Source organism: Prionailurus bengalensis, chromosome E2, assembly GCF_016509475.1.
Source record: "Prionailurus bengalensis isolate Pbe53 chromosome E2, Fcat_Pben_1.1_paternal_pri, whole genome shotgun sequence".
Lineage (NCBI taxonomy): Eukaryota > Metazoa > Chordata > Mammalia > Carnivora > Felidae > Prionailurus > Prionailurus bengalensis.
Window position 1 is genome coordinate 33,878,308 of NC_057352.1, and position 25,627 is coordinate 33,903,934.

Genomic DNA, 25,627 nt, shown 5'->3' on the forward strand with positions numbered 1-25,627 from the left:
AGTGTGTGAGATTCTGTATTCATCATTTTCCCCCACGTTAAGGTCTCTGTGCTGGTGCATTTGTTGTTTTGCTGCTTTAAGTATTTTCCATAGCTGGAATGTGTGGGTGATAAACTCTGTGAATTCTTGCATATCTGAAAATATTTCTTTTTTCCCTGAAAAATGATGAGCAGAGTATTTGAGGGGCTTTGGTTCTCTTTTCTGAGTAGTCTGTACGTGGTATTACATGCTCTTTTAGCTCCTAGTATTTCAGATGAGAAGTCTGATGTCACTCTGATTTGTTGTTGTTGTTGTTTTATTTTCTTATAGGCAATATGTTCTTTCTGTCTGGAAGCTTTTAAAGTGTTGTGTTCATTCTCAAAGTTGAGGAACTTTACTAGGATAACCTACGTGTATGTTTCTTCTTGTCATCCTTCCTGGAACTTTGTGAGCTCTTACAGTCTGCAGACTCAAGTCTTTTTTCAACACAGGGGAATTGTCTTCTATTTGTCATTTAATTACTGGCTCTCCTCCATCAGTTCCTTTTTCTTCTTCTAGAACTCCCAGTATTCTTGGGTTAGATCTCTCTGGGTCTGCCCTCCAGGTCTTTTATCTTTTCCCTTATAAGTTTTGTCTCTTTATTTTTGCTCTATACTTGGATTGTTTTTCCATATGGTCTTTCAGGCTGCTAACTCACATCTCAACGAGGATTCATCCACTATGGTTGGGAAGACTTTTTTTTTTTTTTAATATGCAGTAAATCTTTTATATCTGCCCTGAATTGCTTTAGGGCACATGTAATTTTCTGTTTGACTTGTCATTTGTCTCTCGGAGCTGCTCTACTTCACCAGGCATGTGTACTATTTGTTCTGACGGGTCTTCTGCTGCTGGGACTTGGAAGCATGTTGTGAGTGTTCTTTGCTCTTTGTTGGTGCCTCGGGTCATGGAGTTCAGAGCAGTAGCCCTGCGCTGTGGGGTGGAGCCGCCCTTGCCCTCTGGGCCAGTGGTGTCAAAGCAAGTGAGCCACCAGTCTGTTTGGGGGTCATCTGAAGGAATCTTTTCTCCCTGGCCTCCCTGTTCTCCTTCAGCCCCAGAAGCAAGGGTTGTGGGGTGCACAGCCCACTCGTAAAGGGGTCCAGGGGCACCTGGGCCAGTCAAGCAAAGATGTCTTTCCCTTCCATCCTCTCCGGACTCCCACACACATACTGGGCCCCACGGGTCTCTCTTGGCCAGGCTCTTCCCAGCATCTGCATCTGTTGGTCCTTGTTCCCACGTTCTCTGAAGCTGGTCTTCAGGTGAAGGGGAGAAATCCCCACACTGGTTTTCTACTCTTATTTCCCACATGTACCCCCACCTGCCCAAAGGCCTTAGTAGTTCTCAGGTTCGGGATGGGCAGATAGATTGGAGATGCTAATCTCTTTCAGGTTGCTCTGTTCCCAGGATCCCCGTCATCTTCTCTCAGTTTTCAGTGGGTCAGCTGAGACCGGATAACCCCCTACCCTTCCCTTCCTCAGGGCAGACTGTCATTATGCCTGGCACCCAGGCACTTTATCACCCCACCCCCATCCCCTGAAGCCCTCTCCACTCTTTTGTCTGCTGGAATCAGATTAGACACTGGACTAGATTCTAGAATCATATGCTCCTGAGTCCCTTGTATTGAAGGCTGGGTGCTGCTGATGACCCCTGAGATGATTTGGTCTAGTAACAGGGACACAGTGTTCAATACCAGTGAATCCCATGGTGGGAAAGGTTGTTTTCTCCTCCCCCCCCTCCCCCAATTCTCTTTCCATTCTTCTGATTATGAGAAATAGTCTTGAGTTTGGTGTTACTATGTCTTTGGCACCTCTTTAGCACTTATTAATCTCCCTTTTAAGAAAAAAGAGAGGAGGTGTGATGCTCAGAGTCTTTGGTAGGCAACAGTATTTGCCTTTAGCTGGGGTGGGGAAGGCTGATAGAGGAGGAGGTTTGGAAGGAAAATCAATAGTTCAGTGAGGGACCTATTTGGCTTGCAGTGCCTAGTGCATACCTAAGTGGAGATGTTGAGTAGGCAATCCAGGGTCTGAGCCCCGAGGCATTGCACTGTGTAGGGATTGGAGTTCTTCCCCATCGTCAACCAGTGCATAGGCACCTTTCCCACTTGTTGGCTAAGTGCCTTTGCATTGGCTAACTCAAGAGGTTTGCTTCCCATCACTTCTGGACCACTTCTCGGCAGCCGAGACCACGTGATTGTCATTAGTGCTCCATGCGTCTAACCCGGCAGCACTTACTTAAGTGCAAACATGGACTGTGGCCAAACGTCCAGCTGTGCAGGGCCTTCTGGAGCGGCCGTGCATCTTGTCAGATCCATGGGGTGTGTGGGATCCTCAAACAAGGCTGTATAAAAAGATGGAAGCAAAGTGGACCGGTTTCACAAGTTTGAACATGGTTCACACTAAATGTTCCAGATTCATCGGACCTGTCAAATTCCTGGCTACTACCCATATTTACTAGGGTGACCAAAAAAAAAAAAAAATGGAAGAAGAAATCTACCATTAGTTTAGCACTTTTCCTTCCTGCTGACAGGCTGGAAATGTTTATTCTGCCAGGAACATGTGGTTAATGTCACCTAACCAGCTCTTTGAAGGGGTCACAATGGCAACAGAACCAGCATGCAGAAGACTGAAGGCTGTGGATTAGTGGGGCCTGTTTGGTTGCCGGAGTGCATTCACCCTGCTCACAGCAGGCAACCAGACTCAGGTCACACTCAACAAGGCAGATCAGCATGTCTGGTTTTTTTCAGAAGCCAGAAGTCAGTATCTTTTTGTGAGAATTCTCCTGATTTGTAAACATTTGCTCCAATAAAAAACCAAAACTAAACAAAAAAAAAATCCCTCAAAACCACTGCAGGCCAAACAAAACACATCTCTCTCTCTTTCTTTCTTTCTCTCTCTCTCTCTCTCTCTCTCTGGCCCAAATCCAGGCTACAGCTAGCTAACTTGAGGCCTCTGTGCTGGGCCAGTGGGCCAGCCAGTCACTCTGATTCTCATACCCTCCCCCCACCCCATGACTGTAAAATGGGGCCACTGCTAGGGCCCTTGGGATGGAGGGTATGGAGGGAAACCCTGCTTCCATCCCCAGTTCTGTTTACCAGCTCTGAGACATTAGCCAGACATTTGGGTAACCTCCTAAGCCTCAGTGTCCTTACCTGTAAAATGGGAATAACTGTTACTTATCCCTGATATTTGTTGTGAGGATTAAATGAGATAACATACATAAATACCGAGTCCAAAGTTGGTGTTTACTAACTCAGTAGGAGCTGTTATTATTCAAATAATATCTGTGGAAATGCTTGGAGAACTTAAAAAGGAAGCGCTGGGTATCCGTCACTGCTGGGGCAGTGGCACACGAGCCACAGTAGGAAGCTCCTCACTGTATCTCTCCAGCAGCGGGAGGCAGCAGGGCTGGACCGCGAATGGCCTCTCTCCGCTTTCTCGCGTTTATTTTGTTCATGATGCAATGGTAGTGATGATACTCCTAAAGTCCTGGGACCTGCTGTCCAGGACAACCCGGTGCCGTGCCCCCACTGCTCCCCTGTGGGCTGCTGTCGGAAGCTGGCCGCCCTCCCACACATGGACCCTGACACACTCAGGCTCTGGGCAGCCCTCCCTATCCAGGAGGAAGGGGCGCTAGAGAGACAGAAGGAGCATTTCTGCCATCCCCGTTGGGAGAAGTGAGGGATTGGTACATGCTGTGAGAGCAGGGCTGGGAGATGCTTTAGTCTGAGGTTGGACGGGGGAGCCCCTTGCGGCTCTGGCCCCCAGAGCCCTGTTGGTGCTTCGCGTTTTGACGTGACATCGCCGTGCAGGCCACGCTTGTACACAGCTCTTTGTTCTTTGTGGAAAGCACTGCCAGGCACACACTTGGCTTCAGACGGTCCATTATTGGAGGCTCAGAGTACGGTAACAGGCTTGAAACAACAGACCCTGCACCAGGAAGCGGAATATTTGCTTAGGCGTTCTTGCACAGCTGGCCGAAGAGCCCCGGGGATGATTTGTGATAGGTGCGAGTCAGCAAGCCCCTGTTGGGGCTGGGGAATGCGGGAGCCTGTGCAGGAGGAACGGCCTGCGTCCAAAGGCATGGGCAGCACCACCCAGGAAGGCCCATCAGGAACTGGAGCCGCACACCAAAATCAGAGCGAGTGCACCATAAGCCCCACACCCTGCCGGAATGCCACCTCCACGTGAGGGAGCGAGACCCACACCGAAGAGGCAGAGACAATGCTTTGCACTTAGTAGGTGTCAGAAGGTGTTTACTGAGTTGAATTCCATTCTTTGGCAACTCTGTTTGCCTCCAATGCTGGGAAATTGTGTGTATCGTCTGCCCCTCCCGCCATCCTTCCCAATCCCTAACCACCCCTGTTCCCAGAAGCATGCACGTTGGAGCTCAAAGCACAGAGGATGCAAAAGTGTCCTGGGGTGGTTGTCTCAGCAGTTGGCTATGGTGATAATAAGCAAAGATGAACGGGATGGGGACATGAGGCAGTGTCAGGGGTCTCCCAGGACAGACATCGTCCATTTGTTTGTTGTTCACACCTCCTGCAACCTTGTGTCTGGCTCTGTGGCTTTCAGCCCAGTGAGAGAGCAGAGGCGCATCACTGGGAACCGGAACATCAGGTAGAGCGCATTGAGTGGAGTGGATGCCGTACCGGGAGTGGTCAGCAGAAGAGCCGGGACAGGGCTCATCTGATGAGGATTCATTGAAGGCGCTGGATGTTTGACAAGGGCTGCGACTTTCCAGTTAAGAAACCTGATTGCTGGGACCCCTTCTTAATATGGAAGTGCCTTTCCTCCTCCTTTCCAGTTGGCCAAACATTCTTGCCCCTCATCAGCCTGGTCTCTCCCCCTGGATGTGCTTGAGATCATCAATGCTTCTTGGAAATTGTGGTCCACGGGCTGTCCATAGAGTGGTTAGGAGGTTGGACTCTTGGGAACACGTCCATTTATTGACCCTGAGAAAGCTCACTAACTTCTCTGTTAGCCAGTTTCTTGGAGAAAACTAAGCCTTTCACTAAGGCTGGATGCTGGGACGTGAGGCCCAGGGGTTGTTGGAAGGAGTGAGTGTGTGAATATCCATGAAGCCCTCAGCACATGCTGGCCACCTGCGGGGGTTCAGCAGATGCTAGCCACCGTTGTCCTTCCCTAGGACCCAACCTCACTGCCCCAGGCCTGGCTGAGTGGCGTGCCTTAGAGCTCAGACAAGTAGGCAGTATGCATTTCTCTTCTCTTTACCAGAGATCCCACTTAGAGTCTGACCGAGCGAACAGATTCTCTCAGGATGGCAGCTTGAGAGGCCCATCCCCTTTGGAACGCTTGATGTCATTCTGAACCAGTTTCAGGCTTGATTCACATTCAAAGCCCCTCGGCTGCCAGCCACTGGCCCAGAAGCAGGTCTCTGCCTCAGCGCAGGCTCAGAGACCGTGAGGGACCAGGAACCACTTACCCGCCTGTTGGCCTCACGGATGAGCAACAGAGCCATCCACTGAACCCTGATTCCATTGCAAGTCAACCTCAGCCGAGGCGAAAATCCACCAAGAGGGCACTGCTGGGCCCCCACCAGCATCTGCTGCACCTGCGGCCTGAGCCGTGTGCCTTTGGCCAGAAGAGCAGAACTGACTGCCCCATCCCCGACATCCCTAGAGAGGCGAATGGATGTGGAAGCCCACAAAGCGATTTCTGTGGACTCTCTTTTTTGGGCTGTGACCATACCCTAGTGGTTATTAACGAGGCGCTTCCATCTGCTTGAGAAAGGCTGGGGCGGGAAGCCCCGGAGGCCACGGCGGGGCTATTTAAATCCACCACACAGAGACCGCCATCCTTTCTGGGCCACATCCACCACCAGGGAAGGAGGGCTGGCAGGGCTGGGTGTTGCTCCGTGTTTCTGTGACTGTGTGTCTCTCGGTCTGGCAAGGCAGGAGGCCCTCACCTGGAATTCTCCCTCACCTTCTTTCAAAGACCCAGCACAGATATGACACGCAGGGAACCAGAAGACTGTGGCTTCCACGGTACAGACAGGCTCAGGACCTGAGTGCAGATACGGTCCTCTTTGTCCGGCAAAAGTTGGCATGATGACTGACCACTGCTGTCTGCTTTGAGGGAGACGTGAGTTACCTTGGAGAGGAATGTGGACTCTGACTTGCTTTTGGCAGACCTGACCACAAGTATTTCCCCCCAGCGGGCATGAGAAATGTGATTTCCCCCAAGGAGCCCTGTTTCGGTGATCTGTACCTTTTGTCTTGAACTCTCCTTGGCAGGGATCTGAGAAGGGTGCTTTTTATTTGTCTCTTTGTTTCAGAACAAACACTCACCTAGAATTGTCTGCCATCTGGGACAGTGCTTGGGAGGCTCTCTGGCAAATCTCAAAGTTATCCCCTGGGTGCGTGCCAAGCACTCTGAACTGGAGAATGAGGATTCTTTTCATGCCCCTTTGTCTCTGCAGGTCGGGGGTGGTGTTTTGGTGTCCTTCCTCCCAATCACATGGTAAGAAGCGGAAGAAAAACAAGTCCTCATTTAAAAAGAACAGGAAGGGGAAAACTAAGAGCCTGTGAAAACCCTTTTCCAGGCTGCCTAGATCTATAATCTAGAAGAGAAGCAAGATGAGTGAAGTTCTGATGCTTTTTTCTTTTGGTTGGGGTGGGGGGGATGGCTTATGGGGCAATGGAAAGACTTTGAGAGCCGCTGGTCCCTGAAAAATGCCTTCAGGGTAAAGTGACCTGGCCTGACTTGGCCACTGTAAAGTTGGGACAGGTGCTTTCCTGCAGTGCTGTTTGCCGTCAGAGCCCTGAGAAATCATGCAGTAAAACCAGACAGCCCCCTTTCAGATCAGGAGGTCTCTGTGGCTAGTCCAGTGTCCTGTCACCATCGTGCCAAACAAACTCACAAAGGCTGTGCAATGTCTCTGTGGTCGTCATCATTTCCATGTGGCTGAAGCGCAAAAGGAAACACACTGGATCCTGCAACTGAGTAGCCTGGGCATGGCTGGGCAGGTGTGGAGCAGGAGCTCACCCAGGAACTGAGGCTGGAGATAGGGAGAGTCCCCATGGTGGGAGGAGAGATGGTTCTCCAAAGGAAGGGAGCATAGAAGTCGGGCAAACAAAAACAGCAGATGTCCGCTACAACCCTCATTTGCCATTTACAAAGCTCAATCTTGCTCATAGGCGGATTCTGCCATGACTCACCACTGCACCCCACGGTGAGTGGCGAGGGAGGCGCAAGGAACCCAGATAGGAGCCCTCCCACAGATTGTCAGAGTCCCACCTGGTCCGCTTGGGTGACAGAGCCTGTCATCCTGGGGTTGGAGGGAAGATGCTTTAGATGGCTTCAGTTGGTGAATGGCTAGTCTGTGAACCGTCTGCCAGAGACAGTGGGTTCTAGTGGTCTTTTGTCTCTTTCCTGTGGTTCATGAGGCCACATCCAGGGGCTCGTGAGCAGGGATCATAAATAATGAACAAACCTACTGTAGACAGGCGGGGAAAAGGGTTTTTCCCCCAACGACTGAACAAGAGGAGCAAAGCTCTGCAGCGTCACTTGTGCCTCCTCCACAAAACATAATTAAAAAGCTGTGCACGCTGCCCACCAATGTATAATATCATTCATATACTAAACAAAATGTACTAATAAGAATACTCCGTTTCATTATGTCAGCAGCAGAAGAAAGGGCAGTCTAGCGGCTGCCCTAATCAGGGAGATGGGAAACCAGAAATGTTACTTAGATTTAGGCAGTAAAATCGACGCTGAACCAATTTGCCTCACTCACAGGCTTTTACTGTGTTTAATGAAAGCTCACGTCTTTACATAAGGCATTGTAAAAAGGGCTCGGAAGCCATAAAGCTCTCGGTCATGTCTTTGCAACGTAACCACTGAATTCGACAGTTGGATTTCAAAAAATGGCTTTGGAGTTTCCCAGAATTGAGCGTGGAGTGGGTGGCATAAGGTGGCTGTATGTCCTGACCCTTAGAAAACCTACGGGAACCAAGATGAGGGGTAAAAGGGAGTGAACTCGCACGGGTGGGTGAGGGAGTAATCCTCATTACCATCACTGGGAAAAGGGCCACAGGTTCTGGCCCCGAAGGGGGAAGACTGGTGAGCACCCAAGGTCGGGAGATGGGTCTAACAGCCAGGGGTTGAGGTAGTGGTAGTGGGTCAGGGAGCACATTTGTCCTGGCCCACAGTTTTAAAGGCCACCCAGCTTCACAGGAAGGAGTCCTGTGTAGAGCTGCCAAGAGGTCCTAAACGGCTGCCTGTTTCATTCAGCCATTCAGCCAACATTTACTGATCATTCACAAAGTCTAGGCACTTCTTGGGGCACTGTGGTCAGTGAACGAGACAGACAAGGTCACTGCCCTCGTAAAGCTCATTGGTATGTGGGGAGGCTGTATACAAGTAAGTATACACATCAGGCAGTGATGCATGCTACAAGGGAAAATAAGGCAGGAGAAAGACAGGGAATGATAGAGACCACCAGAGTGGTCTGAGGAAGTGACATTTGAGCAGAGCCTGGATGTAGCGAGGCACGCAGGTCTCTGTTTCAGAGCTGCTCAATCTTTTTGTCCCTCAAGAGCCCCTTTAATTTTTTGTACCCGTGTTTTATGAGCTGTGATATTCCAAAAAGACTGCATTTGGCAAAGACATAGATATGACCATGGAACTTGGTTGACCCGAGTGAAGCAGGGTGGCCACAGGGAATTGACACACCCCAAGTCCAAAGCTAGGGCAACACACAAAGGACACGTCTAAGCTCACTGTAGCTGGTCAGTGGTAGAACCAAGGCCAGACCCCCCAGATCTCCTGAGTGACAAAACCAGGTTGTAAGCTGTCACAGTAAATGGCGGCATTTCCTAAAATCCCTGGCATGGGAAGGGCCAGCGGCTAGAGTCTGGGGGTGGATTGGGAGGCCAAGGGTATTGGCAGAGGAGGCAGGCAGAGCTCCCTCAAAGGCTTTCCTCTAACACCAAGGCGGAGCCCCAGGTTGAGGCGATGGTGCTGACCTAAGAAAGGTGGGCCACAGCCCCTAGCTTCCTGGGGACTTCTTTTCCCCACTTCACCTGGGGCTGTGATGCTTGTTAGTGGCCAAACAGCATAAGAACCTGGGTCTTCTGCCCCCAAGTGCAAGACAACAATGTATGTCTCTAATCCAAGGCCAGGGTCCCAGGATTCAGACCAACCATGCTGCCATGAAGAGAAAAAGGAACAGAGCTCTAGAAGGCAGTGTTCCGAGCATCACACCCCCATGGAATGAGAGCTGGCCTGTGCCCCCCCTCACCCCCTGCACAGAGAGTCTTGGGAAAGGGCAAGGTCCACGTTGTTTTCCAGATAATGGCAGCAGAGGCTCTGTACTGGAATCACAACGAGTCCTGGCCTTGCCCCTGGCTCCGTCTGGTGACAATTGGCAGCTGACATCATTGCTTCTGGCCCGAGTTAGCCCTTATTAAAAATGGCATCTTTATAACAGATTTCTGCAAGTCACTGTCAACAGGACACATCCCTTGTTTTGTACCAGTCGTCCCCCTGGGGGACTGATTTGTTTAATACTATTATTTTAAATACCCTTCTATTCTGTTATTCTTAGAATTCCAAGTTTTAAATACAGTATTAATTACTAAGGGATCTTATCTATTTTTAAAAAATAATTTTTCTCGTATCATACAACTTCACCCCACAGTTAAATAGCCGGTTTTAAGTTGGATCTCTCTTTTCTTTTCAAATAGCTGAAAGATCCCATCTATGTTCACACAGTTCAGTTGAGCCCAGCGCGTTAGGCCAGAGGTCACCCAGCCTCTGGCTTGTTCCGTCCAGGTTTTGTAGCTTTCTGCCTTTTTTAGGAGAAATTCGCTCATGGTCAGGCAGCCTCCCCAACAGCTGACTTTGAAGCTGGGGGGAGCTCCCGTCCACAAGCAACGCGAGCATCCCACTGACGGCAGCATGGTTGAATGACTCAGGCCCCACTCCAGTGATGGGACACCAGGCAGCCAGCGACAACTCCTGGATGATACAGAGGCACACGGCATGATTCCGTTTCAGGAAAGACAATACACATATGGGCTCCCAGATAAAAGGACTGAAATGTACACTAACATGTAGACGGTGCTTCCTCCAGGTGGTGGGATGATGGCGATTTTTTTTTTCTTATTCTTTTTTGCCTAGCTGTGTAAGTTAGAATCCCTAACTGTTCTGACAACAGGCCTTTCAGTCAGAGCTGGAGAAGTCAGGGAAAGAGGAGGGAAAGCTGCTGTTTAAAAGCGATCCACACTTAGAGCAGAATCAATGGTGGAAGTCATAATGGTTTGTGGGGGACACGTTTTTTGTTTTAATAGGTTGCTGTTTGTTTTCATGTGTATTATGATAAAATGTAAGTTGTACGTTGGCCCTACATGATCAGCTCCCTGGTGCCCTCTCTGACCTCGTCTTCCACTCTCCCTGGTACTTACTCTATTCTAGCCCCTCTGGCTCTTCACCATTCTGCTAACACACAGGGTGCCCCAGGCCTTTGCACTCGCTGTGCTCTCTACTTGAAATGTTCTTCCTCTCATACATACAAGGTCCGGTCCTCATCAATCAGGCCTCAGTTTCACATGCCACCTCCTTTCCTGGCTCCTAACTCCACACCCCCAACCCCCTCACTCTACGCTTCTTGTGTTCATCACTCTATACTATTTCTTTATTTAGTTGTTTATTCTCTGTCTTCCCCAACTAGACTGTGAGTCCTTTGAAGTCAAGGGCTATGTCTGTCCTGCTCACCACTGTCTGCTGGGTGCTGTATGAACGGCACCTTACATGTAGTGGTCAGTTGTGTGGATGAGGAAGAGGAAGGCGTCACCTTCAGGAGAGCTCTGGTTTTGCCAATCAAGGAAGCAGCCTTTATGCTTAGACAAGAGCGAAGCTTCTGACCTGTCATCAGGGCCTCTGGGTCCCAGTGACTCTGCTCTCCTGGAACTCTGAGAAATCAGAAATCAGGGTCTCAGCATAATTACTTTGTAAAACGCACACATCTTACCTCTGCCCAGCCAGTGGTGTCTGAGCCAGTCGTTCAAAGCATGCGTACCCTCTGGTCCCTCAACGAGCTCATTCATTTAGGTCAAGACCCTGCTACACTGGGTAGGAGGGGGACCCGTGTCCCGACAGATAAGACTAGAGGCTTAGCCCTGCTTTAGCACCAATCGGTCTATATCTTTTAAGTAATGTCAGCAACTGGCAACTAACAGGCCTGTGTACCAGGGCCTCCCCACATGTTCTTTAATACTGCTGACAGCCTGTAAGGGACAGCGTCATTATCCCCATTTACAGAATAGAGATCTGGGCCCACAAAGATTGAGAACCTGCCCACAGTCCACACTGTTAGCGAATAGGACGGTCAGTGTGTGTCCAGCTCCTAATGGGTGCTCATTCTATATTGTGGAAGGAAGGAAGGAAGGAAGGAAGGAAGGAAGGAAGGAAGGAAGGAAAGGAAGGAAGGAAAGAAGGAAGGGTGTTCTCACAGGGATTGGGGCTGCTGCACGTCCTGGAAGCGCCCACCTCCCATCCACCCCCTGGCTCCACCCACACAGTACCTTCTGGACCACTGTTGACCGTTCTGCTTAGTCCTCACTCTTGGTGGCATCACAAAATCAGGAGCCAGGGTCTCTCCTGAGAGTCAAACCCCACCGGGTATGGCACTTCGGCTCTTTGTCAGATGAAAGTAAATGTGACAGTTGGTGGGAGCACCAATGGGAAAGAAGAGAAAGGCCTTCAGCAGGACCCTCCCCTCTGCCTGTTATCCTGGGGTGCCTCCTGTCGGCTGCGCCCGCCTCAAGCTGTCTGCTGTTCCTGCCAGCACCCTTAGCCTGGCCGGTGTTTGTGACATTTCCCACATGGGCTTGGCTTACTGTTTCTACTTTTTCCAGGAGGTTGGGTGGAACCCTCCCTCGGGAGGAAACATCAGACCTACGCTGGCGCCAGATCCAGAGCAGCCCTCCTGACTGGGATCTCCGGCTCCCAGTCCCACCCGCCAGCCCAGGAAGTGCCTTCTGTTCCTTTCGTACATTTTCCCAGCACCCCGTGTGCCTGCCAGGGCCTCCGGAAGACACACGGAGACCATGCAGAGAAGTGGCTCTCTGGAGCGCCACCTTGGCATGTGCTGTCCCCCCGTGTGGAGTCCTGTCTCTGTCCCTGTCTGTGCAGCCAGCTCGTGCTCAACTCTCCGTGATACTTCCTGAGCCCGTGCTGGAGATCCTCCTCTTGGATCTCTTTCCAGTGGTATTTTATTTTTTTTTTATTATTTTTTTTTTAATTTTTTTTTCAACGTTTTTTATTTATTTTTGGGACAGAGAGAGACAGAGCATGAACGGGGGAGGGGCAGAGAGAGAGGGAGACACAGAATCGGAAACAGGCTCCAGGCTCTGAGCCATCAGCCCAGAGCCTGACGCGGGGCTCGAACTCCCGGACCACGAGATCGTGACCTGGCTGAAGTCGGACGCTTAACCGACTGCGCCACCCAGGCGCCCCTTTCCAGTGGTATTTTAATTCCTGGTAGTGCTGACTCCAGTTATAATTTAATTAAGTACTTGTGAAATTACTTATTCAATATCTACCTTCTACAATAGAATTCAAGCTCTAGGAGGGCAGGAATTGTGTCTGCCAGTTCACTCTTGTCTCCCCAGCACCTGCTACAGTGCCTGGTATATAGGAGGTACCAGAAAAATACATGAAAAGTGAAAGAGGGAATGAGTGAATGAATGAATGAATGAATGGACAAAGAACACCCTCAAAGAAGCCTCCAAATTATTGGGAACTAGAGATTTTAAGACAGAAGGGGAAACAAATCTTTCTGTTTTGCAAATGATAGATGTTTTTCTCACCTGGTATGACCCATCAGCTCCCCTGCCTCAGGGCAGCACTACGGGAAGTGAGAGGCCTGTGGCACAATGGAAATGCCTCTGGGAATTTTGTCCCTGCTCTGCTACAAGCTAACCATAAGCCTGTAGGCAAACCTCTTCTCTCTATGTCAGTTTCCCAGCTGGAAAATGACTCTTTCTGTGCTGGTTCCAGGAAGGACCATTTCCCCGTCCCAGGCAGAGGGCGTCCTGGTAGGAGCACGATCTTCCTTTGTTATCAGATGGCCCCAGGGTTGATTTCGCAGTTCGGCAGCGCCACTGGGAGCCCCCTAAACCCCTTTGACCTGCCATTTTCAGGGTGGTGGCATTTAACCTCACAGTCACAAGATGGCCACCATGGTGCCAGTATTTACTTTTCTCACAACTACATAGAAAGGCAAGAAGCCAGGGTGTGACCGGTGGAGGCACAGCCAGGGTCAAGGAAGTAGTAGACTAGGGAGGCAGGAAAACTGCTCTCAAAACCCTCTCTCTTTGGACCAAGAAGGAAAACCATTTCTCAGAGGCATTTCTGGCCTACTCCCCTTCATCTTACTTGAACTGGATCACGTGGTCACTCTTAGCTGCAAGGGAGGCAGGGAAAGCAACTCACTGGGGTGACACGGGAATGTTGGGTGGCGGGCAAAACGTCTGACACACAAACCCTTCAGTTGGCCCTTGGCAGATAGCACTTTATATCGCTAGCCTTGCCATTCTTAACACTTGCCTTATCATCCAGAAGGAGAGCCCCGGGGAGGCAGGGACCAGGCCTCAAGGCTTCAAAGTCTTGAAGTCAGGCTTCAAGACCTTAAGTCAGGTTGAACCCAAGTGAAACACGTCAGGAAATTCCTATTGATTAATGATTCTACCCCTTTTTACTCTGGTCCTCTCTCCTGGCCAAAATGGTCCCCCTGTTAAGCACAAGTGTCTGTCTCCCACTGAAAATGATGTGTTGTTCTTTCAAATACCAATTGCACATTTTTTTAATGAGACAAAACCAACACGTACAGAGTAAAAAAAAATCCCTGAATGCCACCACCCGAAAGTGATTATTGATGATACTTGTTAAGCATTCTCCCCCTCTCCCTCCTCTCTCCACACCCCTTCCTCCTACCAACACCGTCACATGCAAATGTAGTTTTATGAAAATGGCCTCAGAGGACACACACATTGTACTCTAACTGGTGTTTTCACCTTAGGACCCGGTTCAGGTCCCATGCTCTCTGATGGGTTCTGTGGAGCCCCTCATTGCTGGTGTGTGAGCCATTAAATCACTGCATCTCACTGTTGGATTAAATATGTGTTCTGTGAATCCAAGGTGGTCCTTTCCCACCACGGCTCGGCAGAGGCGTGGCCCCAGGGCACATGCCCATTGCTGATCAGTCTCCCTGGTGAGTGTCACACAAGTGAGGCACCGAGCACTGACCTAACCTGGACAGTCAACATGTGAATCTCCAGCTGTGATCAGAAACACATTTTATGACATCACGGAGCAGCACCCAAGTCAGAAAATCCAGCTTTTTAACCCACTGCTGCTCCTATGATGTTCGTTAGGTAAATGAGCAGATTCTCTGCTTGAGTGCCAACAATGCCCCCCTCTCCCTGCCCCATCTTCCCTTCTGTGGCCTTGCTTGGCTTCCTCCTGGTGGGCAGTGGTCCCCTTGTGACCTCCTGGCCTCCCTGCCCTGTGGCCCTGGGGTCACGTCCTCTCCTGAAGAGGACAGACATGGTGCAGCCAGCCAACTGTAGCTCCACCCCAACCCTGCCCTGCTCACCAAATATGATAACAATAATAATAACAGTGGGGCTGATTGAGTGCTTATGATGCCCTGGATGCCTGGCACTTCTCTTTACCAACCACGACTGGCGAGGAGAGTTACTGTTACCAGGCCCGTCTCCATGGAAGGTTGAGGAAGCTGAAGCACTGAGCTGTGAAAGAGATTGCCCAGCCCCACAGCTTGAGTCTGGCTCCCAAAGCACCCCCTGAATCTAGATCCCCAAAGGGACTATGGTGGAGGATAGAGAGACAGTTCCAATGCAGGGGAAAGGGTGCTGAGAAAGGGGAGCAGAGGGGCGTTTAATCCAGCCTGCAGATGGTGTGAAAAATCGTGTTCCAGCAGCTTAGGGCCCTGAGTTCTTGAACCTCCAGAAACTGGGGGTAACAGTATGTGCGTAGGGGCATTTGCCACAATCTCAGAGGCATCTGTGATTCAGAGAAGGAGAGTGGCTGCTGGGCCAGAGGATCCTCCAAGGTCCTTTCCAGCTCCTGAGCCTGTGCTTCTGTGACCATATAAGGCCACCGTGCCCAGGGAGTCTCACTGCAGCTGAGTGCAGTCCTACACTGAGAGGGGAAGCAGAGAACAAGAGAGCCCTGGTCCAGGCCTCCTGCAAGGTCCCAAGGCAGTAAGGAGGGGGAGCCAAGGCAAGGGAGGCCGAGGGTCACTCCTTGTTTGCCTCTTCCCAGAAAGCTCAGACCTGTTCCAGTGGGCTCGGATGCCACCCTCCCCCGTTTCCCCCCCATTTGCACTTGAGGTCTCCTCCCTCAGTTGTGTTGCCAGGTTTCCAGAGTCTAACTGGTGGCTTCTGTCCAAAGGGAAACACTCAGGTCTGCAGTCAGCCCTTGCCTGCTCCTCATTTCTTCTTGGTCCACCCCTCAGAGTCTCTGAGTTTGGGATGGGCACCATTGTGGCATCTAACTTGGCTTTGCTTTGCTACCCTGGCTCTGCAGGCATAGGAAAATCTGGTGGATTCCCACCCCAACACACACACACACACACACACACACACACACACACCTGTCTCCTTTAGTGGGCTCCTTCGAGGGGGGGGGGGTCTTAAGCATCTGTCTGCTCCAGACTCACATAGTTAATGTCCCACTTTCTCTGAGTACTGTCCAGAGCGCAGTCCTGTGCCAAATAATATGGAGAAGAGGAACTGAGACAGACGAGATGTGGTACCTGGCCTCCGGGGACTGACAGGCTGGTGGTAAAGACAGAAAATTAATAAACAAGTTTACTAGGAGATGATCTCTGATTATTGTTATTATCAAGGTGCAAATCATGTTTTAGTCATGACTCTATTAGTTATAAGTGACAGAAACCCAAGTCAAATTAGCTTAGGCAAAAATAAGAGGGAATTATTTGGCTGCTGTCACTCGAAAGTGTAGAGATAGGGTTAGCTTCAGGCATGGCTTGATCTAGTGGCTCAAATGATTGATGTCTCTGGGACTTGATTCTGCACTTGGATGAAGATCAGTTTATAGGACTATTGCAATGTGATGCCACTGACTATTGCTAAAGTGTCTCATGCAGCCTTGCTCCTGCTTTCCAAACCCTGGTATTATCTCCTCCAGGGCTCAGACCTCAGACTCCCCTGGGCTGCCTCTCCAGCCCCTGACCAGATTCCTCCTTTCCTTGCCCCACACTCCTTGGGCTGATATTATAAGACATGTTCTGATACTCACTGTGTATGTGAAATCTCCGGACCCTCTGGGAACCTGGATACAGGGATCCAGAGCAGAAGAAGCACTTCTGCCTCTGTGTGTCTGTCTGGTGGTCACAGGTAGGGTCTCGAATGCCACTTTGACACCTGCCAGCTGTGTGACCCCAGGTAAGTGGTTCCATCTCTCTAGTTTCGGTTGTCTCATCTGTAAAGAGGTGATGATAGTTTTTATCTCCTAGGATTATCTTGAAGATTAGACGAGAGGGTACATGTAAAGCCCTTAACAGAGAGCAAACCCTCAGACATCAGCTGCTATTATTATTGTTTCTTTTATACTGCCAATGAAGGAAATTCTATTTGGGGGACTTTGACTGTGGAACAAGGATATATATTACTAATAGGTACCATTTATTATATACTTATATACGATCGGCACTTTCCATTTATTCCTCACCCAACCACTCCTCGCAGATGAGAAACCCAAGACCTGAGGGGTGAAATCCTTTACCAATGACACCCAGCTCGTCAGTGGTAGAGCTGGGGTTTGCCCGCACCTGTGTGACTCCTAAGACTAACCACAGCTCTGCCCTGCCTCCAGAATGAGATGGGGAAATAGAAAATAAAGGGGCCTTAAGTGATACTTGTAAGGACACACGACTCAAATCAATGCTTGGGGGGGGGGGGGTGGTGGTGCGGGTAGCGAAGATGAACAAGGTGGTATGAAAACAGTCCTGGAAGGGTGGACACTAAAAACTGCAGCGTCTTTCCCTGAGCGGCAGGATTACTGATAATACGGGTTGTTGTGGGGGGTTTTGTTGGTGGTGTTTTATATGGCCCAGATTTTCTAGTGTTAGCATTTACTACTTGGTAGTTAGAGGGCAATATAAAAATCCCACCCTGAAACAGGAAGTCCAATTTTAAGCTCACATGAGCCAGTTTGTACAAGGTATGGAACTCATCGTTGTGACCGGAGCAGGTTTTTCCCACATCGCATCATTTCTGCAAACCTCACATGAAGCTTCTGTATCTCGGGCCACCCCAGGCACCAGGCTGAGACCTTTCTGGCAGTTTTCGACCCAGTCCAGCTGGTGTAGAAGCGTGTCCCGGTCGACCCGCACTCCACTCCTGGGCTGAGAAGACGTTAGGCCAAGTACTTAATCTCTCTCAGACTCTCTTCCTGTTCTGTCAAACAGAATAAAAAACGTCCCCTCCCTGCCTTATTAGGTGGCATAAGGACTGATACTCATGGGTGTGGAAAATGATAGCCCCATCCCTAGTGTTTCAGGGGAAATCCTGAAGGCAGCCAAGGGTCTAGAGAGTATTTCCGGGAGAGTGGTAAGGCCTCCTGGTCCAAAATGAAGCATGAGAAACTCACTGCACTGACTTCTTCAGAGACAGTGTCACCGGGACCGGCAAATCCCGGCTCCACCTCTCAGGTTCCCCAGCAGGTCCCACCCTCTGTGGGGAGGCTGGTCATGGAGCCTAGGTAACAACTGGCTTTTTTATATAGCTTTTTAGTTGTTCTAAAGTTTACAATATGTGTCTTAACTTACCACCTTTACTTTGAAGTGCTTCGTGTGTAAGAATTTTTCAACAGCGTGTTTCCATTTTATCCCTCCTATCCTTTGTGCCGTCGTTGCATAAGTTTGCTTTTACATATGTTATAAATAACACAATATAGTTTTTTTAGCCTTTTTCCTCTCTTTGCTTCGGTTTGGGTAGTTTCCATGGCTGATTGTTCAAGGCCACTAATCTTCTATGGGTTAGTTGCATACTGTGAAATTTTTATCTCAAATATTGTGTTTCCATCTCTAGACATTCTGTTCTGTTCTTTTTTATATCTTCCATGTCTCTGCTCGTTATGTTCATGTTCTCCTTTAATTTCTTGCAAATATTTTAAATAGGTATTTCTAAAGTCATTGTTAATTCCGTCACCTCTGTCACTTCTGAGTCTGCTTCCATTGACTGATTTTTCTCCTTGTTGTGCATCACACCTTGCTTCTTTGCATAGCTGGGAATTTTGTATTGGGTGCCGGACATTAAAAAATATTGTTAAGTGTCTGATTCTGTTGTCCTGATTTAAACAGTGTTGGACTTTATTCTATCAGGAAATTAAGTTACTCGTGGGTCAGCTCAATTTTTTAAAGCAAATTTTTAAGCTTTGTCAGGGTGGGTCTAAAGTAGCTTTTACTCTGGGGCTGGTTTAGACCTACTACTATGGCATGAGCCTTCTAGGGTCTCTGCTGAGTGATCTAGCTGTTCAACAAGGACTCTCCACTCTGCCTGGTCAGAACTCACACATCTCCCAGCCTTGAGTGAGGTTTGGGAAGTGTTCACCTTTATAAGTTCCCTGAAGCCTCTTCCTTGCTGAGCCCTTGCAATCTCTCCCTATTCAGCCAAAGACTGAGGAGACCCCTATTCATATATCTAGTGATTGCTCCCTCTCTGTAGATTTCTCTCCCTGGTATTCTGCCCCTCAAATTCCAGCCACCTCAGGCTTCCTGAACTTTGAGAGTTGTCTCACCAACTCAGAAGATCTGTGCTCTTCTTGGGTTCTCCCTCCCTGCGCGAAGAGCTGGTAAATGCCTCCAGGTGGAAAGCCGAGGCAATCACAAGGCTACCATATTTGTTTCCCTTGTCTCCTGGATCACAGTCCTGTACTACTTATTCTCTTGTGTCTGAAACTGCTTGTTTCCTATATGTTGTCCAATTTTCTGCTTGTTTACAGTGGGAACTAGCAATTTCCTTTAAGATCCCTCTGGGGTGCATCAATGATCCAGACTACATGTACACTCCCTCCAGAAACTTGTACAGAAATGGATTTAGGGTTAATAAAAGTCCATGAAAAGTCACAAGGGTCATTCTGATCTGCTTCTTAGAGAAACCCAGGATAAAGACTCACAACCCAGTATCAAGTCAAATTTTACAACAGGAATTGTTAGTGTCCGTCAACTGATGGATGGATAAATAAAATGTGGTGTATCCATACAATGGAATATAACTGGGCAATAAAAAGAAATGAAGTCCAGGGATGCCTGGGTGGGTCAGTCAGTTGAACATCTTACTCTTAATCTCACCTCAGTTCTTGATTTCAGGGTTGTGAATTCAAGCCCCACATTGGGCTCCACACTGGACATGAAGCCCACTAGAAAGAAAGAAAGAAAGAAAGAAAGAAAGAAAGAAAGAAAGAAAGAAAGAAAGAAAGAAAGAAGAAGGAATGAAGGATGGAAGGAAGGAAGAGGGAGGGTGAAAGAGAGAGAGAGAGGGAGGGAGAAAGGAAGTCAGGAAGCAGGAAGGAAAGGAAGGAAGGAAAGAAAGAAAGAAAGAAAGAAAGAAAGAAAGAAAGAAAGAAAGAAAGAAATGAAGTACTGAAAAATGCTGTACCATGATGAAATGATGAATCTTGAAAACATTATTAGGCTAAATGAAAGAAGCTTATCACAAAAGACCACGTGTTATATGATTCCATTTATATGATATGTCTAGAATAGACAAATCTATAGAAACAGAATACAGATTAGTGATTGCCAATTAGTGATTGGTGGGGGGACAAAAATTAGACTGTAGTGATCATTGTTGAACTATGCGAATATACCAAAAAACATTGACTTGCACACTTTAAATGGGTGGATTGAACGGTATGCGAGTTATGTCTCAGTAAAACTGTTTTTAAAAAAAGAATTGTTAGTGATTTTCTTCTGTACTGAAGGTAATGAAGGAATGGAAAAGTGCCGTGTTGATGTGGAAGTCTCAGCTCTCATATTGATGTATGTACATACCATAAGTAGTATTTAATTGCGAACTGGAAAATGTGACCAGAGAAGAATTTACACAGTTTTCTTGGGGGAGGTGGTGGCCACTGTTGGGTGTTCGTCTCAAAATCCATTCAGCCTTTCCTCGTTACTTCAGCTATAGGAGAACTCTTGCAACGTTTAGGTTTTATCCCCTCTTTCTAGTTTTTTCCCCTACCTGGAACCTGGTCAGCAGTAAGCCCATACCGAGTGACTGCTCTCTGCAGGGAGAAGGGACATCAGGACATGTCTAGCCTTAACCTTGACCTCCGAGGAATCTGAGAACAGGAGAGCAGAGAGTATCGCGTGGCCTCTGAGAACTGATGGCACTTTTGTGTCCTCCGTGTCACTATTCAGAGCCACCAAAATAAGGGTGACACGGTAGTTCAATCCCAGCCAGGGATGGAAGAGTAGGCACCCTCCTTCTGTTGGTTTTTCTGTTGTCAGAGATGACGACGGTTCATTTAAGTGAGTCCTCTTTCCTTCAAGCACTGTGAGTTTTCTGCAAAGAAAAATTATCATTCATTTGCAGGCTTCTTGCCCGGGTCTTCATCAATGTACTTTTAAGTGGAAGTTTAAGTTAAGACCCTGAGCTTTGCTTAAAAATACCAATAGCTAGGGGCGCCTGGGTGGCGCAGTCGGTTAAGCGTCCGACTTCAGCCAGGTCACGGTCTTGCAGTCCGGGAGTTCGAGCCCCGCGTCAGGCTCTGGGCTGATGGCTCAGAGCCTGGAGCCTGTTTCTGATTCTGTGTCTCCCTCTCTCTCTGCCCCTCCCCCGTTCATGCTCTGTCTCTCTCTGTCCCAAAAATAAATAAACGTTAAAAAAAAATACCAATAGCTAACACTTATTGAGTTCTTCGTGTGTGCCCCTCCTGTTCTAAGCACTTTCAAGTATTATCAGCACCTTGCCAACTGATACTGCTGTCACTATAAATAGGGAGTGTAAAGACACTACGTTTCTTTTTGCCACTACTCTGTTTCAGCTTAATTTCAGTAGGTTCTTCCTTCAGATTTTATGGTACTGATGCAGCAGGTCAGTAATTCAGCATCCGGGTCGGACCCAGTCCTCAGCCAGCAAAGCCAGGAGGTTGGCCCCGGGGGCTTCACGCACCTGGCATTCTTGATGCCAAGTGAGGACAGTGCACTCATCAGATGTGTGTGTGGTTTTTCTCTAGGATCATCCACGAAGATGGCTTCTCTGGAGAAGACGTGAAACAGTACAAGCCTGTTGTCTACAGCAACACCATCCAGTCACTGGCAGCCATCGTCCGGGCCATGGATACTTTGGGCATCGAATATGGTGACAAAGAGAGAAAGGTAGGCCACGGGGCCCATGGGCACCTCAGGGAGGGAGGCTGTGCTCTTTGCAACATCGGCTGCCTCCCAGGAACAGGAAGAGACTGCTGTGTGTGATAGAGAAGGCTAGTCGCCAGCCTAAGCCAGTGTATCAGTCGGCCTGGCAAATACAGTCAAACGGGCTTAGGTGATGGGCACACCTCCCAAGCAAAGTCGCCAGCAAAGACAACAGACACAGAATTTGTTTATTTTGCATATGACAAAGGGTTGGTGACTGTCCTAAATTGGAATTCCTACAACACACAACATTGTGCGAGTACTTGCCCTTGGGCAATGAACTTGAACAGAAAAACCATTTCTCAAACCAAACAAGCACTACCTGAGCACCATCTCCCCTCCTTAGGAGAACTGTGCTTGCCTTCTTGGGAGTGGGGGGCAGCCATTTGAATTGACTCTCTTTCCTCCTTTACACCTCATTCTTCCAGGTGAGTCTGAGGACCTAAGAGGCTCTCCTTCCTGTAGGAAGTTGATGTCCTGAAATAGGGGTTGTTGGGTTTTTTTTGAACGTTTTATTTAAATTGCAGTTAGTTAACATACACTGTAATCCTGGTTTCAGGTGTACAATTTAGTGATTCAATGCTTATAGACAAGGAACTGTTTTTCAGTTGAGTTTCCAGGTGTCTGATAAGTGGTGAATGGAATAAGTGCATAAAAGCCTCTTATTTGCAAACATTTGCATTAACTGTAAGACTGAACCATATACAGCTATCCTTGGCAAAGCTAAATAAAAGAGAGGAAGGGAAAGAAGGAAAACAGCCTTAGAGAATTCTATCCACCAGTGGCTCTTTGTGCCCTGGGGGGTCGTAAATCCCAGCAATCCTTTCCCTGTGTCCTTGAAGGTGGAGAAGGGAAGGTGGGGAGGTCTTTGAACGCCTGGGCCCCACACTGGAGCCTCTGGATGGAGAGAATTAATCTCTGATTACTGTGTGATTCAGTAGTGTGCTATGTACATATCCTGTCTTTGCTAAAAATCATCTCCCTCACAGAGGAAAACTTTCCTCGTCTGGTAAGTAATCTGTGGCCGACAGCTTTACATGTAAAATTCAATAATTTACACACAAAATTCTAATTCCATAGGGCAGACTCATCCCAGCTCAGGCATTGGCTCCTCCTCCACAGGGGTATTTGGTACCTGAGGGTGTGTTGAAGGCCAGCCCTGGACAGGGATGACTGGTGCCAGCAGGAGGGCCGGCTCCCCGCCCCCTGCTCCTCTGAGGGGCCAAGTCCAGCAGTGGTTCTGCAAAGGAGGCCCTTCCCACCAGGGGGACCTGCTTTGGTTTCTGTCATAGAACCAGGGCCTGTGGAAAGAGTGGCAATGTTAGGTCTTCAGTCCTGTTTCCGTGACGCATGAACTGATGGCTTTCAGCGAGCCGGGCACGGTGCTGGCTGCCGGGGCTTCAGGAATGAGCACAGAGTGGGTGGTGCCCCAAGAAACCAGGCAGTCAGCACATACCTACTCAGAGCATCAGAATTAGCCAAGATGGCTATAGGGCTCCATTCGTGTTCATAATAATGGCCACGGTGGTAATTGACAAGCTGTCACTTACTGAGCACCTCCTAGCTGCCAGGTGCTGTGTTAAGCATTTTCTATACATTAACTCATTTTCATTAACTCAGGCATTAAAGCCCAGAGCAGGAAATGCCTGGTGTGATCTTTAGACAAGGACAGGCCACAGGCCTCTTGGCCAAAGAGAGAGCAAGGTGCCCAAATCTCTGTTAACCAAATGACAGCTAGAGTACAGAAGGTCCATGTGCCCACAGCACATGCCCTCCATGCTTACATGCACACACATATGCACGGCCCGTGAGATCTCCCAAGGGTATGTGTGTTCACTGCCATGCCTGCCTCCCAACCAGCTCTTCCTCCCCAAAATTCTCCTGCCCTGATTAAAACCCAGACAAGTCATTGTGACTTTGGAATGCTTTTCTCCTTCAGTTCCGAAAGCTCTACTTATTCCTGTGGAATTTATTTTTCCTCCATTTTATTACCCTGAACAGACATTGCTTGGGAATTGGGAGGAATACGATATATCAAGGACTTATGCCAGGGGCCCCTGGGGCCTCTGGGGCTGTGTCTCCTCTGTGACACAAGACAAGACAGTCCTCACGTAGGAGGGCAGGGAAGGTGCCAGTGCAAAGAGAGACCAGGACCAGAGCGGGCTGCCCTGGAGAGTCCATTGGACACGGTAGGGTCGGAGCCCAGTCCTGTCATAGGTGGCACCATGGCAGGTGCCTGACCCATCCCTAAAGCAACTCAGGCTCCTCAGGCACAATCCTTCTGGCTGACAAAGGTCTCCAGGCCCATGGGCACCTCCTCCCTTTGTTATGTCACCTGTGGAGAGCAGAAAAGAAAAATTGACCCAAGACTCAGGCCAAAGTGAGCCAGGCAGCCAGAGAAGATGTTTTCTGGAAGCATGCCAGCATGGATTGCAGTCTGGGAAGCTGAGTTCAGGGACCCCTATACATTAATCTGGGTGGGAGTATGGGGGCAGCTACTTCAGACAGTTTCCCCTGAATCTGGAAGGGACATTTGTGATGAAACTTGGCTATGAGAAAGAGACAGCCATGGGAGCAGAAGGGGACAAAGGTTCCAAACAAGCACGAAGGTCCTGACAGAGGAGTGAGCCTGGCATGTTGGAAGAGAGAAAGCCTGAACTGCACCCTGGGAGAGCGGCAGGGCCCTGGGGTATTGGAATCTTCCAGTCAGGTCTACCTACAGCCAGCCAGTTGGTGGTGCCCAGATGCCCTGACCCCAGATGCTGGGTCTCCAATCTCTTTCCTCTCTCAGGACCCCAGGGGCTGCCCACCTGGAGAGTCTGCTGTTTGGATGTTGTGAGAACTGCCCAATGCAGAGCAGACCCAGATTTGTGTTTTGGCCTCTAAAGACTCCCTCACTCTCTTGGCTTCCCCACCTCTGCCCTCCTCCCCCAACCCATCGTGGATTATCTAGAGGAAGACAGCCCCATATCCAGAGCCTCCTTGGGCCAGCCAGCTTTTCACTCTCCATACAGAGAAGCATCTAGAAGCTTCCTTGCTGTACCTCATTAGAACAGGTGTTCCTGACTTCTCTTGGCAGCTGGTTCACCACCTACCCTGGCCCCCCAGTGGAGGGAGGAGTGACTGGTTTCTCTTTCAGCTTCTCTGTCATGTAGACACCCCAGGTCATATGATTGTGCATGAGCCCACTCCTGAAAGAGCCTCTACCTGGGACAAGTAACAGGGATCCCCCTACATCAATCTGGGGCTTCTACCTCCCATGCCCCAGCCACAGAAGACCACAGAAGCCCACAGAGGGGCCACAGGGGGTATCTTTGGCCCCTCCCCAAAGATACCACACACTCCCATGCCTCCAGGCCTTGTCTTAGGCCATACCCTGTGCTCCCAATGCCCTTTTCCCCTTCTCTTCCTCCTAGAATTCCTCCTGTTGACTGAGAACCAGCTTAGCTCCCTTCTCTTCTGTGAAGGCTTTCCCTTCCTTCCCCTTGACAGTGAAACTCAGCTCAAGTCTTTCTCTCCATCGAGCATTTACTCACCCACCAATATGAAAATTGGTTGTGTTACTGTTTCCTTAGAAACATGACCCTTGCTCTCTAGGATGTTCAAAACCCATTTGAGCAGCTAATGAAAGCGGGGAGCCTTCCTGTCTGTCCCATGCACATATCTGGGAAATTTTGCCTGTAATTTCAGGGGGCTCTGGAACTCATAAAGCCCACGAGGGGAGCCTAGAATAAGAAATCCCTCATAATTTCAGGTCCTTCTGCACAAGGCTTGTGTCATTCCATCTTTCTTTCGGTCCCCTCCTTACCCATAAAAACCTGCACAGTGCTCAGAATATTGTAGGTCTTCAGAACAATCCCTTGAGTAGAATGACATTTCTAACTTTCTCCGTTGTCGGAGAAAAAAGGGGAAGTACCTGTAATTCATCACTGAATGAACAGATGTTGGTTGGGTATGTACTGTGGGTAAAGGCTTTGTGCTAAGTGCTGTGTGAGGATTTGGAGGCATGTGAGACAGAGCCTTTAAGGAACTGATCTTGTTGGAAGACAGGGTTCACAAGCTGAATGGCTGGGCCCTCATGAGGTGTGGGAGGTCAGGGGAAACCCTCTCCGGGAAGAGAGGCTGGCACAGACCTTGAAGCAGGGGTGTGGCTTGATGGGGACTGAGGGGGGTAAGGAAAGGG

The 25,627-nt window shown here is 49.2% G+C and overlaps 1 protein-coding gene across 3 annotated transcripts in view; it reads left to right on the plus strand.

Moving 5' to 3' along the window:
- Positions 1 to 25,627, plus strand: part of GNAO1 (G protein subunit alpha o1) — a 172,465-nt gene that overhangs the window by 64,901 nt on the left and 81,937 nt on the right. For all 3 annotated transcript variants that reach the window (XM_043599230.1, XM_043599231.1, XM_043599229.1), the window contains exon 3: positions 21,267 to 21,408. In XM_043599230.1, coding sequence (XP_043455165.1) covers positions 21,267 to 21,408 — 142 coding nt within the window. The remainder of the gene's footprint in view (positions 1 to 21,266; positions 21,409 to 25,627) is intronic.